This window comes from Melopsittacus undulatus, chromosome 4 (assembly GCF_012275295.1).
Source record: "Melopsittacus undulatus isolate bMelUnd1 chromosome 4, bMelUnd1.mat.Z, whole genome shotgun sequence".
In the NCBI taxonomy this organism is placed as follows: Eukaryota; Metazoa; Chordata; class Aves; order Psittaciformes; family Psittaculidae; genus Melopsittacus; species Melopsittacus undulatus.
The window spans coordinates 98714558-98727566 of record NC_047530.1 but is presented as its reverse complement, the minus strand read 5'-3'; the positions used below and the strand labels follow the sequence as shown (position 1 = coordinate 98727566).

The following is a 13009-nucleotide window of genomic DNA, read 5'->3' as shown; positions in this document are numbered from 1 at the left end:
ATATGAGCCAGGAGAAACCTTAATGCTTATTTCCACGATGTGAAGCAGCCAATGAGTTTTACTGATAAATCATTCAAGCTGGTATTATACTAGTCTGTGTTGAATTTCTTTCAGGGAATCATCAGCATTTATGTGCAATGATTTATGTTAAGGCACTTTAACAGTCCCTAGCAAAATTACACCCTTGGCATGTCTGTGTTCACTTTTCTTCAGTGTGGAGTATCATCATTACAAAATCTGTGCTCCATACAAATGGGGGGGAGAGGTGTTTATTCCAGCAGTTGAGGGAAACAGAGACATAGGAGATTTTATGTATTATATCTCTTTCTTTTAAAGGGAGATGGTTGAATTGTCCACATGAATCTTCTAATACACTGCATGCTCAATAGGGTGCCAGCCTGAATGTTTAGGTACTTTAAAATATACTCGTTCTGCTGTGACAGATACTTGCTGAGAGATGCAGGGGATGTTGCAAATGGCACCTTCTCATCACTTTTGCTTTTTATTTGTGGTATTTTTTCTACTTTTTTATTTTTCTGTAGCCCTTCCTAGTTCAGCATAAAGAGAGGAGGCAACATAATTAGAAATTGAATTTTACTCATGTCATCTTTAAGAGACCCTTGTTGAATGAGCCGGTGGGTATTTACATTTGCTGAGGTTTCAGCCAGTTGCCATAGATACAGGTTCAATCAATAAACGGGTCAAATTTTATTGTTCTTTGAGATGAATGGTAATCCCATTTGAGGCGAAATGCAATATTGATTGGCTGCCCTGCAGCTGCAAAATTCTGCTGGAGCTGCATCACCATCTTCGCTTGGTTTTGATTTAGTGTAACAACAATATATTTGTGTCAAAGCAGCAGTGATCTGCAAAAGAAATATTTCCCAAATTGGAAAAGAGAGCTTGTATCTTCTAATAGTAAAATAGTCTATTTGGAAATGAGATCTTAATGTTTCCCTTGGAAGAAAAATAGACATTTTAATATTAGAGAAGTGAGTGATGAGGACTTGGCAAAGGCAGAGAAAAATAGCATGTTCCTAGGAGAGCTGCTTTTAATGTGGTGCTGGAAAGCAACCAGTTTTTCTAAGGCTGTGCTCAGGGTGTGCTCAGCACACACTGCTGGCAGCATGCTTTTGTGTAGCTTGTGGTGACAAGCAGTACCGTTAAATGGTGGACCAATGTGTCCTTGCATATACCTGGGACTGAAAGGTAAGAACTCATCGTGAGAAGCCCAATGCCCTTCACAAGAACCTGCAATCTTCTTTTTCTTCCTTACAGACATGGGAAAACATTTCACCTACTGGTGACAATAAAAATAGCAGATTGTGTGCCGCAACACACAGGACAGGAATGGTGGTGGTCTCCCTCCCTGTGAGCAGGTAAGCTGAACACAGGGGCACCTGCATTCCTGTTTCCATTTCCCTCTGTCCTTGGCTTCCTGTATGACTGTGAGCCAAATTCTTCCATTTAGCAATAAGTTCTGTGTTATTTCTGTTTACAAACACAAGCACAGTGTCTGTGAACTACACACTAGTGCTGGGCATGTGGCAGTTAACAAACCGCTACTGAGATCCCCATCGCAAACTCAGGTACAACAAGGTCGGTACCAGTACTTGTTACCAAAGTAACCAAGTGTGTTTCTTTTGAAGACTTCTTTACTTTTGCCAGGTGATAGATATCTGGGCAGTTTTGGTTGTGTTGCAGGTTGTTCCATCTGCAAGTGGATTGGGTTAGTTATCTATGGAGAAGTTCAACTGAAAGGATTCAGCTGTTTTTAAGAAACAAATAGTTGGTGAACAGTTAAATAAATAAATAAATAAAAGCTTATTTTAGCCTGGGGCCCTTTTGGTTTGTTTGGTGTCATTTGGGATATTTTTGCTTTTACACCTTTGTCTTTTGGTTGCAAATGAGCTCCCAATGAAGCTTGTCTGCATGTGGAGCTATTCATAACCTCTGCCCTCTGAATGTGTCAGCTTTTCAATCCATGAGTGTATTTCACCTAAGCACCTGCTCCCACAAAACTTGGAGAAGTCTGGTATCTTTGAGACCTTCAGGTCCTCAAATATGGCTGAAGTTAAGCTGATGAGTATGACTGGGGAAGGATTTAGGAAGAGGACATTCAGTCACAGTATGATCCTATAATCCTTGCTTCCTTAATAATCTAGCCTGAATATTTTGGTTTGCTGAAACATTTTTGATTGCTTCAAGCATCGCCAGGCATTCTTACTCGTACAGCTCTTGGGTCACTTTGCTAGACTAGGAATTTGCTAATGAGCTGCCTTGCGTCTAGGGCTTGGAGGGGTTTTTTGCATTTCTGTTGAAAATTAACTTAATGATGTTCTAAGCCTCAGGGCAAACTGTGTTTTTCAGTCTGACCTCAGCTTTTCCAAATGACATCTCCAAACAGCTTGTTCTTGCAGACCACACTTGGTCAGTGCATGTATACCACCTCCAAGAATGACTACGTGTGTGTTCGAGCATTTGCAAGGCTGCTCTGGGCATAGGGACCCAGGAGCTTGAGTATCCTATACAATCTGGTATGCTGTCAACCAGCAGCTGTCTCTATTCAAAGGCAAAGGAGCTGAGCTGGCCTTGCTGCAATGGGAAATGACTCTGGTGCCTCTGTTGTTTCAGAACTGATGTTCACAGTACCCCAAGAACTTTGTTCCCATTTTCAAGCAGCAAGTGGATGTGTGCCTGTGGCTCTGGAATTGCAGCCTGGAGTTTTCTGAATGTTTCCCTTCCAAGTAGGTGTGGCCATGTTTAGCATGAACACTGCCCATCTTCATGTTACAGTGGACACATTTGAGCACCACCAGAGAGGTCAGTTCTGTGCAGCAGAATGTCTTTGCAGTACATCCTGTTTCACCAGGGATATAATTGTTTGTCCCAGAATTGTGGGTTCCTCTCTGATTTCACTGGGTCTCAGTGAAGGCCCCTGCACAAACCTTAGGAGTGCATTCCTGTTTTCCCATCCATAATGCAGACCCCAGCTCTGCAACCCTTCTGGTTCAGCTGGAATCTGCTGGGGCAGAACAGGGTTGATGAGTGTTCTCTCACTCTATACCAAGCAGTGCCCTCTTTGCATGTTACACAGCATTTGCCAAGTGACTGCCATATGCCTGTGAAGACTTGCATGAATGAGCTGGGATTGCTTATGCTGTTTTGATGTTAGTAAGTTTGCTTTAAAGTGTCAGACCCCACTGATGTGAACATTCATTCAGGCGTATTTGTCTGGCTGCTGGTGTTAAGGGCTCTGCATGGTCATTCACTGGGGAAGAAGCTCTTCTCCCTGCGGAGGTCTCTGTGCTAAGAGCTGGCAAGGAGCAAGTTAGATGAATCCAGCCAAAGGTACTGGAAGAGTCTTTGCTCTGAATTGCCTATTGATTCCTTGCTGATGACAGGGCTCTTACTCAGTCTGGAAAAGGGAATGCTTGCATTCCTGCCAATGGAAAAATGTTTGGGGCTTTTTTTTCCTTTGGCTGTTTTACCTTTGGCTTGCTCTGTAATGGCTTCCAACATCTGGACAAGGGTCATTAGCAAAATTTCTCTGTGTTCAGCGATTCTCTGTTTTTTAAGCAGCTGTATATCTCAGCACAGTTGTTGCAGGAACCTCAAGCAGAGCTGAAGGACCCTTGGCTCCAGGATCATAATGGGAATAAGGCTTTTCCATCAGTGGAACAGCAGGACCTTGACATAAGCCTGCCCCAGGAAACATGCCAGGCTGCACAGACTGTCCTACTTCACCAGTGTGACAACAAAACAAGGAGAGCCAGGCAGCCCTACAGCACAGCAGCATGTGCATGGGCCAGCATCTCCATGCAGGGAAAAAAAACAAGCAGCCAGCCCTGTGGTGAGAGTTTGCACCCTGTGTGGAGGCTGGAATCCTCCCTAGCATAAGGTGAAGACAACACATCCTGGAGAAATCAGAGTCATAGAATAGTTAGGGTTGGAAAGGACCTTAAGATCATCCAGTTCCAACCCCCCTGCCATGGGCAGGGACACCTCACACTAAACCATATCACCCAAGGCTCTGTCCAATCTGGCCTTGAACACCACCAGTGATGGAGCATTCACAACTTCCCTTGGCAATCCATTGTAGTGCCACTCTCTGCTTCTTCCTGAGCTCATAGTGTAGTCTGTGTTCACAGTTGCCTTTTATCCCTGAGGTCAAGGTTCTGCAGAGATATAAATCTTTAACCAGCTGCAGTCTGACTCACTGCATTCCCCTGGCAACCTTGGTGTTTAACCCAGTAAGAAAAATGAGACCACAAACGAGGGGTTATTGCTGTTTCCACTTAGTGCTTCACTTTAGGAGCCTTGTGTGTATAAGCAGGCAGGTGAAAGGAGTCACATGGAGAAGACAGCAATAGAAAAGGAAGTCTGCATGAAGATAGCTGAAGCTCAGTGTTGGCAGCACACTGAGCTGGGTTTGTCCCCCTGTATTCAGTGTTCTTCTAAAGATGAGGAGAGTGTGGGCATGGTCCTCCCTTAGGGTAAGAAGGGGCCACACATCACCATGTCTCCAATGAGGAGCTCAGTCTTCCCACCCAACAGCAGAAGACAGGAACTGGGCAGCTGGGGCTCAGCCTGCCTCAGGTGAGCATTATGCAGTCCCTTTTCCCATCCTGCAACCTAAATGGGCTGAGGCCCAGAAAATGCCTGTCTCAAGAAGGGGCTGCATCTGCACTGGGATGCCGGGTTCCCACAGTACTGGCATTGCAGCCAGAGGCTGGACACAGGTAGCTGAGAGGCTACTGTGGAGCTGGGGGCAGTGTTGCCTCCTTGGGAGCTTTTCTCTTGCTGTACCGCATCTCTGACTGGGCTGTGTCCTTCAGGAAAGCATTGCGTCCCTATCCTGCCAGGGCTCTTGCTCACCCTGTTGTGGGGTGGGTTAGTTACTTGCAGCTGCCAGGTTAGTTAAATCGTGGCACCTCAGATCCTGTAAGTTCACAGGAACAGAGCTCAGCAGAGGGCTATCAAAGCCAGGAGATAATCCAAAATCCAGCCTGGTCCTTTCTGGTGTGTCCTAAATGCCCATATCCTCTCCCTGCCTGCTGCCCCTCTAACACCTCTGAAGCTTAGCACCATGAGACAGCACCAAAATGCTGCAGAGTTCCAGAAACACAGAAAATCTCAAGCTGGCCCTTGCAAAGCAGCTGTTCTCCGAAACAGTGCTTTGTCCTTCCTGCAGCTCCTTTGCTGTCCTCCATGGCTGCAGCCCCTCCACACTGGTATCACCAAAGTAAAATTCCCAGCTTCATTGCTAGCATCCAGCCAGCTGAGCAAGCAGGAACACTTACAGAGGCGTCTGCTGGATGTATAAAGGACAGGTCAGGCTGCTTATACTCAAAGGACAGAAACAAAGCAGCACTGGAGGGTATTTGAGGTTCAGAATATATTACATTAGCTGCGCAGTCACATCTGCCTTTTATTTCCCCTGTGTTCTGAGAGAAATGCTATGTGTTTGCATTTCCTACCTCACAGCTGAGCCAGGAGATTTAGAGGTTGGTTGGTCCTTGCTTTACGTACTAGTGCCCTGGACTTAACTCTGCAGGTCCTGCCCCTCCAAGCTTTGTCTGGGTGCTCTGTGTTGCTCTGTGCTGTTCTGCTGGAGGCTGCTGGTGGAATGTGCTGCCCCAGCCATGCCCTGAGCCCCCTTTGCTGCCTCTGGAAGGTGCCCCTTGCTTTACAGGGCTGCCCTCGCCAGGGCTGTGTCACCCTGCTGTCAGTGGCCTCACTGGGGCATCGTCCCCAAGGTTATCAGTGTGGCAGGGTCAAGGGAAGTGGCTCCTGGCCTGCAGCAGTTGTGGAGAAACCAGTGGCCATCAGGCCATGACCCTGAGGCAGATTGCTGTGACATGGTGTGACAAGGTAGGAATGGGAAGGCAATAGGACAGCACCCGTGCTTTTTCTATTGCCCTTCGTGTGCTCCTTTGCAGGTAAATCTCAGGCAGAGTATGGGTATCATCGAAATACAAGCCAGCACTGGTCACACCAGCTCTGTGGACACCTTTAGCTGCTGTGTTTACTGGGGGGGTGGGTGCACCCTCACTCTCACTTCCATCTGCAGTTGTGTAAATCACTTTGTCTTTACTTGTGAAGGCAAAGGCGCTGTTTTTAACCCCTGCAGGCACAGCAGAGAAATGGCAGGCACCTTAGGACAGAACTGTCGGGGGTGATGCAGATGAAACCCTCAGAGTCGATTTTCTGGGGAAGTGAGTGTGGACACCGCCATGGGACACCTTGTTCCCTCAGCCAGCCAGCCATGAACTGTCTACAATGAAGGGCTACTGCAACAGGCCCCACTGCCATAGGTGGGACCAGCCTTGCCCTGCGGCCCCAGCAGTAGAGTTTAGCCACTGCACCTCAACACCCAGCTCTTTGTGGGGGCCTAAAGGGGCTGCTGGAGACGGAACCAGCTGTGGGCCAGACACCAAAGTATGTTCCCGAAGCAAAGCATCAGCAAAGAAGACAAAACAGCTCGGTTTGATCCACATAACTATTTCTTTCTTTTTAATTATTATCTTGTGCCTTACAACAGAAGAAAGAGTGCGAGCAAATGATTTGCTGGTTCCAGGAACAACTCTGGCACCACCATCTCGTGACGATGGCCTTGCCAGGGCACTGAGAGGCAATACACACAGAGTCTCTGGCTCTTGCAAAAGCGATCATTGGCAAACGTTAAGGCATTGAAGGAAACCTATGGTTGTAAATCCTACATCAAATTTGGCACATTGGAACAGTTAGAGCAGAGACAAGGATGCTTTGTGGGCTGGTGCTTAGGAGTGCTGCACTTCCGAGCACTGGCTGGGGCACAGTGCTCATGGGAGTGCAGGGTTTTCGTCTGCCAACTGTGCAGCCAAACAAGGGGCTCTGCAGACCCCGACATTTCAGAGCCAGCGACACCACATGAGGTGCTGCACTCCACACATCATGGTACCTTCATCTCATCCATGCTGTGTGCCTGCTGCTAGCGAACTCCACATGCCTGCCTGGACTAACACTGCCCCAAACCAGATGGAGTCGTCAGGATTAAATAAAATTAACATTCCTTATAGTTGAAAATGTAAGTGGCTCATAGACCAGGTGTCTGGTGTGGTTACAGTCCAGTACAGCTATCTCTGTGCTTCTGGGATTAAAAGTGGACAGCTGTGGCTTGAGGAATGGGGAAGAGTTCAGGTATACGTGGGTTTGGATAGTAGATGAAGGGCTGTAGCCTTGAAACTAGTTATAGGAAACATGTTGAGTTGTTTCCCTTGCCTCCCCCTTCCCAGAGAGCTGGCTCCCTCTCACATGCCATGGGAGGGGGGAGGGAGAGAGGGGGAGATGGTGAGTGCTACAAGTCCACTGTGCCACTACGTGTCCGCTGTGCCACCACAACAACGACCAACATGCATCTAGCTACCTGCCCATGCCTCCGCCCTGTTTGAAAGGGAGCAATGTGCCAAGCTCGGCCTCTGCACAGCAGGACTCATAAGGAAGCCAGCCCCAGGTCAATGTCCAGGGAATACCAGGAGGCTTCCTGCAAGCCCAGCACAGCTTTGTGCCCAGAGAGGCAATTTAAAGGCCAAGTGGAGACTGTTCCCCCTCAAATGCAAAACGGATGGGGTCCTTACAGTTACATCTTTGCATTTGCAACGATTCCTTCATGCAGGTTTAATCTCCCTCTTTTCTTGGCAGAGGTTATGGTCCCCTCAATCATCTCAGCCCTGCTGGATGATATTTTAGAGGTCACTTTAATAACCTCTCCTTGCTTGTCCTCCATGAAGGACAGAGTAGAGGAGCTAAAGCCTCTTGGCTGGAAGGTGTAAGTGGGATTAGGGAGAGGATTGAGCTCTGAAAGGCCGACGCTTCCCATGCTGAAGAGATTCTCCTCTCCCTCCAGCAGCTTCCTGCAAGCACATCATAAGGGAAAAGGTTAGTCTTAGGATATCTTATATGAAACGTGCAAAGCCTGGGGCATGCTGTGACCTGCGAGCAAGTCCAAGTACTGCAGGCCACCACACCAGCCTGCAATGGACACTGGCTTGGGTCATGCTGTGCCATGGAACTGATTCAAAATAATATGCTTTGGTGAACAGTTTTTGGAGCACCTGCAATATGGGGTACATGAGACCAGTTCCCTCCTCTCCATTCAGAAATGCTGGGAAAATAAAACCACAAACCAGAGCGACTCTGCCTTTTGCATCTACTTTGACTCTGCAAGAGAGAGAAATTTCCAACCCCATCAAAAGCAGCTGCTTATGGGGTGACTGAGGGACATGGTTCATGTCTGCTAGATCGAGGCATGCCATAGAGCCATGGCAACTCCCCAAGCAGGGAAGATGAGCAACACAATGGTGTATCTTCCTGAGTGTGTTCCCAGGTACTTTACTGGGTCCTTGGAAATACCCCAGCCTGGTGGGGTCAGGGGATTGGGCTTGGGAGGTCGCCAGGCAGAGCAGGGGCAGAGCAGCCTTACCTGTATGCAGCTATCTCAATATCTAGGGCCATCTTGACATTAAGCAGGTCTTGGTACTCCCTCAAGTGCCGAGCCATCTCATTTTTGGTGTTTCGCAGGTCATCCTCCAGCTGCCCAATGGTGTCCTGCAAAGGCAAAGATATTCAGGGCTGTGTTTTGGAGCAGGGACCTCTCCCACAGGTTTTATGCTCTGCTCATTGCAGAGACAGGGAAGCTGCAATGGGCAGTTGGTCCATGATGGCACATCCCACTAAGACCTTCAGACCATGAAATTTCGTGCTAACAGAGATGGAGCAGCAGGCAACGCACTGGGCATGGCTTGTGAGTATGTGCTGTGAGGGAAGGCTTTAAACATTGATGGATTTAAGTAGTTTCCCATCTGCAGCAAGGGCTTTGAGACAGAGGCAGCAAATAGCACATGGTGGTGGAGCTCCCAGTCCTGCAGGGGACAAGGCAGGCTGCTATAGAGGGAAGGGAAAAACTGCTGGGAGAGATGAGAAGTTTTGGACTTAAGCATCATCAAAGCAGGACACATGGGAGCACCGGCACTGTGTCAGCCCATGAGTGGAGAGGGTGCCTGGAGAAGAGCTGCACCCTGTTTTGGGGGTGTTTAAGAAAAGCTGGGATGTGTTCAGGTGGTGGAAGGAGAGATAGTGCTGCCAAGGCAGGAGGGAAGAGCTGGTTCCAGGAGGGAACCTTCCCAGGAAGATGCCTCAGAGCCTCAGGGTGGGGGGCTCAGGATGCAGGGATATAGGGGGTTCCAGAGTCAGAGGCCTGCTCTGCAAGAGCTCAGCTGGACAATGTCCTTCCAGTGTCCTTTCCATCAGCTTTGCTGTGCCATAGCTGCTACATCCTGTTCTACCTGTGATGTGCATAAGTCCAAAGCCAGATCTGCTAACAAAGGGGACTAATCTTTTTGTTCTATTTTTGGTCAGAAAACAAGCAACCTGGTTCTCTCCCCCAGGTATCTAAGCAGAAGCCTGAAAGCAGCAAAACCTGTTCCTATTGGGGATCTTCTCAATCAGATGGTTTCCCACTGCCAGCCACCCCACTGTGCCACTGGAGGAGTGTGATTTGGAGCAGGAATGAGTAAGCAGTTTGCAGCTCTGCCTGCAAAGCCCTGCAATGGCCACTGCCAACATCTGCTCTCCCACACCCCCTCCCACAGCCAGGCCTTGGAGCTTTCAGCTTCTCTGTCCTGGTGAACAAGCTTTGTCCTGCCACATCATATCCATCCTGGCCCTGTCCTCATCCCCATACTGTCGCTGTCCTCATCCCCATCTTTTCCATGTCCCCATCCTGTCGTTGTCCTTATCCCCATCTTGTCCCTGTCCTCATTCCCAGCCTGTCCCTTCCTTTGTGTCCTGCATAACCTTCTTTGTGCTCAGTGCAGAGACAGCCATGACAGTGAGACTGCCCAAGGAGCAGTGAGCTGTGCTGAGCCTGGTGCAGCAAGCCTCATCTGGGCCCCAGAGAAGCAGTGGCAGCTCATCCTGAATATGGCATGAGGCACCTCAATCAAGTTAGCTTGATACATCCTGCCCTGTCAGACATTTACCAGCCATCCTTGGGGTCTCTGCCTTGACCAGTGCTGCCTGACCATGGAGCTGCATGGAGCTGTGCCTCTGAGGAAGGACTGAGCAGTTCAAGAAGACCACTTGGCATCACCTGAAAAGGACATGCATGGCTGCAGCCAGGACATGCATGGCTGCTGCTGCAGTGCAGATTAAAAACTCTGCTCCAATGCAGCCAGACTGCGGCTGCACTCAGCCATGACAAGAGGGAGGGACTTGGGGTGACCCTGTCATTGGACAGCCCCACTCTTGCTCTCTGACCCTCTGTGCCCACAGCTCCCTTCCCAATGCTGCAGTCTGCATGAACAAAATGCTCTTTAAAAATGGGTTATCCTTGGTACCGTGCATGTACCTACCTTCCACACCCCAGCTCTACCAGCTGGTAGAATAACCCCCTCCCCACACCACTGCAAACCTGTCCCCTAATGGAAAACTCTCATATATTGTTTCAGATTTGACTGGATACCCTACAAATATCAAGACATGTCCCTGATTTAGCAGTCTACAAGAACATTTTAAAAGCTCAAACAATAGGAATGTTCTCTTTTAAGAGTGTTCCATCCATTTCCACTGGTTGCAGCCTTTATGTGCTGCTAGACATGCACATTGCTTAAAAGGCTCCTATGTATTGCCACACTTAAAACAGCTCCTGAGGGTCATGTAGGAAAACACTGCTATGCTATCACTAAAGCAATTTCAATTATGATGTCGTTTGATTCAGCTGCATTTTTTATTCCTTCTCAATTCATAGGTTGCTCCTGAAATCCCTCTTCACATGGCATCTACACTATTTAAGAAGATTACTGTGCATAATCCTGTCATCCACGACAGGAAATAGATATTCCCTATTTTCACAATATTTGCTGAAGAAGACCTCAACTATTCAGCACTTTTGCAAGCAGCTTGGAGCTCGAGTCATGAGTTCTAGAGAGCCCAGCAAAATCTGGCCTTGAAAATGACAAGGCATTACTTGGGTATGATATAATGTTTTTCATGTATGATGTAAGGTGGGGTTTTTTGGTATTTAGAAGGAAATGTCTTGATTTAGAAAGCACAGATCTTTTAATAGCCATGTAACAGAATAATAGCCATGTAATTTATTCTATTATAAATCATGAACATTTCCCTGTACCAAGAAAATGTAATACCGCAGCAATGGAGTAAGAGGATGTGGAGTGCTCCATGTCTGCCCCCTGTGACTGGCAGACAGACATGAGAGATGCTGGGATCTGGCTGCAAATCCAGCCTGACCGTTTGCAGAGCTTCAGTTTCTGCAGTACAGGTGCCAAGAGACAGACACAGGGCGAGGGGCCAAGCCTGGGCAGACACTGTCGAGGAACTACTCACAGCAACAGGAAATGTGCAGGCAATTTTGGAGCTGACCCTCAAAGGACAGGGCAGGGATGGGGAGATGCCCCAGACAGCATTGCCATACGCAGGGATGGTCCCCTGTGCGAAGGAGGTGGTGGAGGGAGTGTCCTGGCCCTGTGTATGCCCCCAAAACCTGCTCTCTGGGGTTCTGCCTATGGGTAAAGGGTGGAGGCAATGCCCTGGTGAGGCTGGATTAGTCTTTCAGGGCAGAGAGGCCGTATGCTAGGGTGGGGGGCAAGCTGTACAGCACTGGTGTGTGGAGGGCGAGAGCGGAGTTGCGTGCATACAGCACAGCACGGGATACAGAGGCGCTGGTCGCTGCACGGTGCGGGGGGACACTGCATCGGGCCGGAGTGCCCAGCGCTGCGGGAGGGGCTGCTGCAGAGAACTGGGCTGCGCTGCAGGAGTGTGCATGCAATGGAGATGCTCAGCGCTGCACAGAACCAGAGTTAGGGGGAACGCTGGGTGCTCGGTGCTGCACAGCGCTGGGGGAGTTTCCCGGGATGGAGGTGCTGACCGCGGGGGCAGGTTGCAGGGGAAGAGGATGCCGAGTGCAGCACAGTACCGAGCACCGGGGCTGAGCTTGCTCGGGGACCCTGCGCGGGGAAGGGAGGGTGTCGGACCCCGGCGCAGCCAGGCTCACCTGCAGGCCGGCGGCCTCGGCGCTGTGCCGCTCCTCCAGCTCCTGCAGCTGCCTCTCCAGGGACTGGTGGGCCCCGCGCAGGCTCTCCATCTCCGCCAGGCGGGCCTGGAGCTGACGGCGGCACTCGCCGGCCTCCCTGCGGCTGGCACGCACGGCCTCCTGGCTGCGGGCCGCGCGCTCGTGGAGGCGGGCGCAGCGGGTGCGGTACCAGTCCTCGGCCGCCTGCAGGTTGCGGGCAGCCAGCGCCTCGTACTGGGAGCGCAGCTCCCGCAGCGCCGCAGCCAGGTCGGGCCGCACCGCGGGGGCCGGGGCCGGTTGCGAGGCGGCGCGGAGCGCGGCCCCCAGCTGCGCCAGCTGCTCGGCGTGTGAGCTGCGCAGCGCCGCCAGCTCCTCCCGCAGCGCCGCCGCACGCCGCTCCAGGTCGTTGCGAGCGCGGGTAGCCCCCTCGGCCGCCTGCTGCCGGGAGCGCAGCGCCTGCTCCGCCTCGGCGCGGCCCCGCGCCTCCTCCTCGCAGCGCGCCCGCAGCCGCTGCGTCTCCTCGGCCAGGCGCGCCCGCTCCAGCGCCGCCTGCGCCCGCTCACCGTGCGCCTCCTCCAGCCGGGCGCGCAGGGCGCGCAGCTCCCCGCCCAGCAGCTGGCCCAGCCGGCGCGGCTCTGCAGCCCGCTGCCGCAGCGCCGCCAGCTCCGCCGCCAGCGCCCGGTTCCGCTCCTCCAGCGCCCGCACCCGCTCGATGTAGCCGGCGAAGCGCTCGTTCAGGCCCTGGAGCTGCGCTTTTTCGCTATCCCGCACCAGACGCGGCTCAGCGCTGCGCTCCCGGCCCGGCCCCGGCTCAGCGCCCGGGCGCGCCCGCAGGCCCGCAGCTCCCTCGGACCGCCGCGGGGCCTCAGCGAAGAGGTGGCGGTAGGAGGCGGCCAGAGCCGCCGGCTCCGCGCTGTAGCTCATGGCGGCGGAGCAGGA

General features: G+C 51.2%; 1 protein-coding gene and 1 long non-coding RNA gene across 2 annotated transcripts; one reads left to right on the top strand and one right to left on the bottom strand.

The window, feature by feature from the left end:
• Positions 1-6488: 6488 nt before the first annotated feature.
• INA (internexin neuronal intermediate filament protein alpha) lies at positions 6489-13009 on the bottom strand. Its single transcript, XM_031053809.2, has 3 exons — positions 12053-13009; positions 8465-8589; positions 6489-7895 (listed from the first exon to the last, which is right to left on the bottom strand). Exons 1-3 carry the CDS (start codon positions 12992-12994, stop codon positions 7622-7624), a joined length of 1341 nt encoding a protein of 446 aa, XP_030909669.2. The 5' UTR covers positions 12995-13009; the 3' UTR covers positions 6489-7621.
• On the top strand, positions 6725-11159 carry LOC117436154 (uncharacterized). Its single transcript, XR_004549592.1, has 3 exons — positions 6725-8785; positions 9429-9553; positions 9853-11159. It is a non-coding gene; the product is annotated as an uncharacterized lncRNA (long non-coding RNA).

Bases quoted from the DNA above. Each gene is read 5' to 3' on its own strand.
- INA (XM_031053809.2), bottom strand. From the start codon at position 12,994: ATGAGCTACAGCGCGGAGCCGGCGGCTCTGGCCGCCTCCTACCGCCAC. The intron at 8,590-12,052 runs GTGAGCCTGGCT...TTGCCTTTGCAG, and splicing joins CCGAGGCCGCCGGCCTGCAG to GACACCATTGGGCAGCTGGA. The intron at 7,896-8,464 runs GTAAGGCTGCTC...ATGTGCTTGCAG, and splicing joins ATTGAGATAGCTGCATACAG to GAAGCTGCTGGAGGGAGAGG.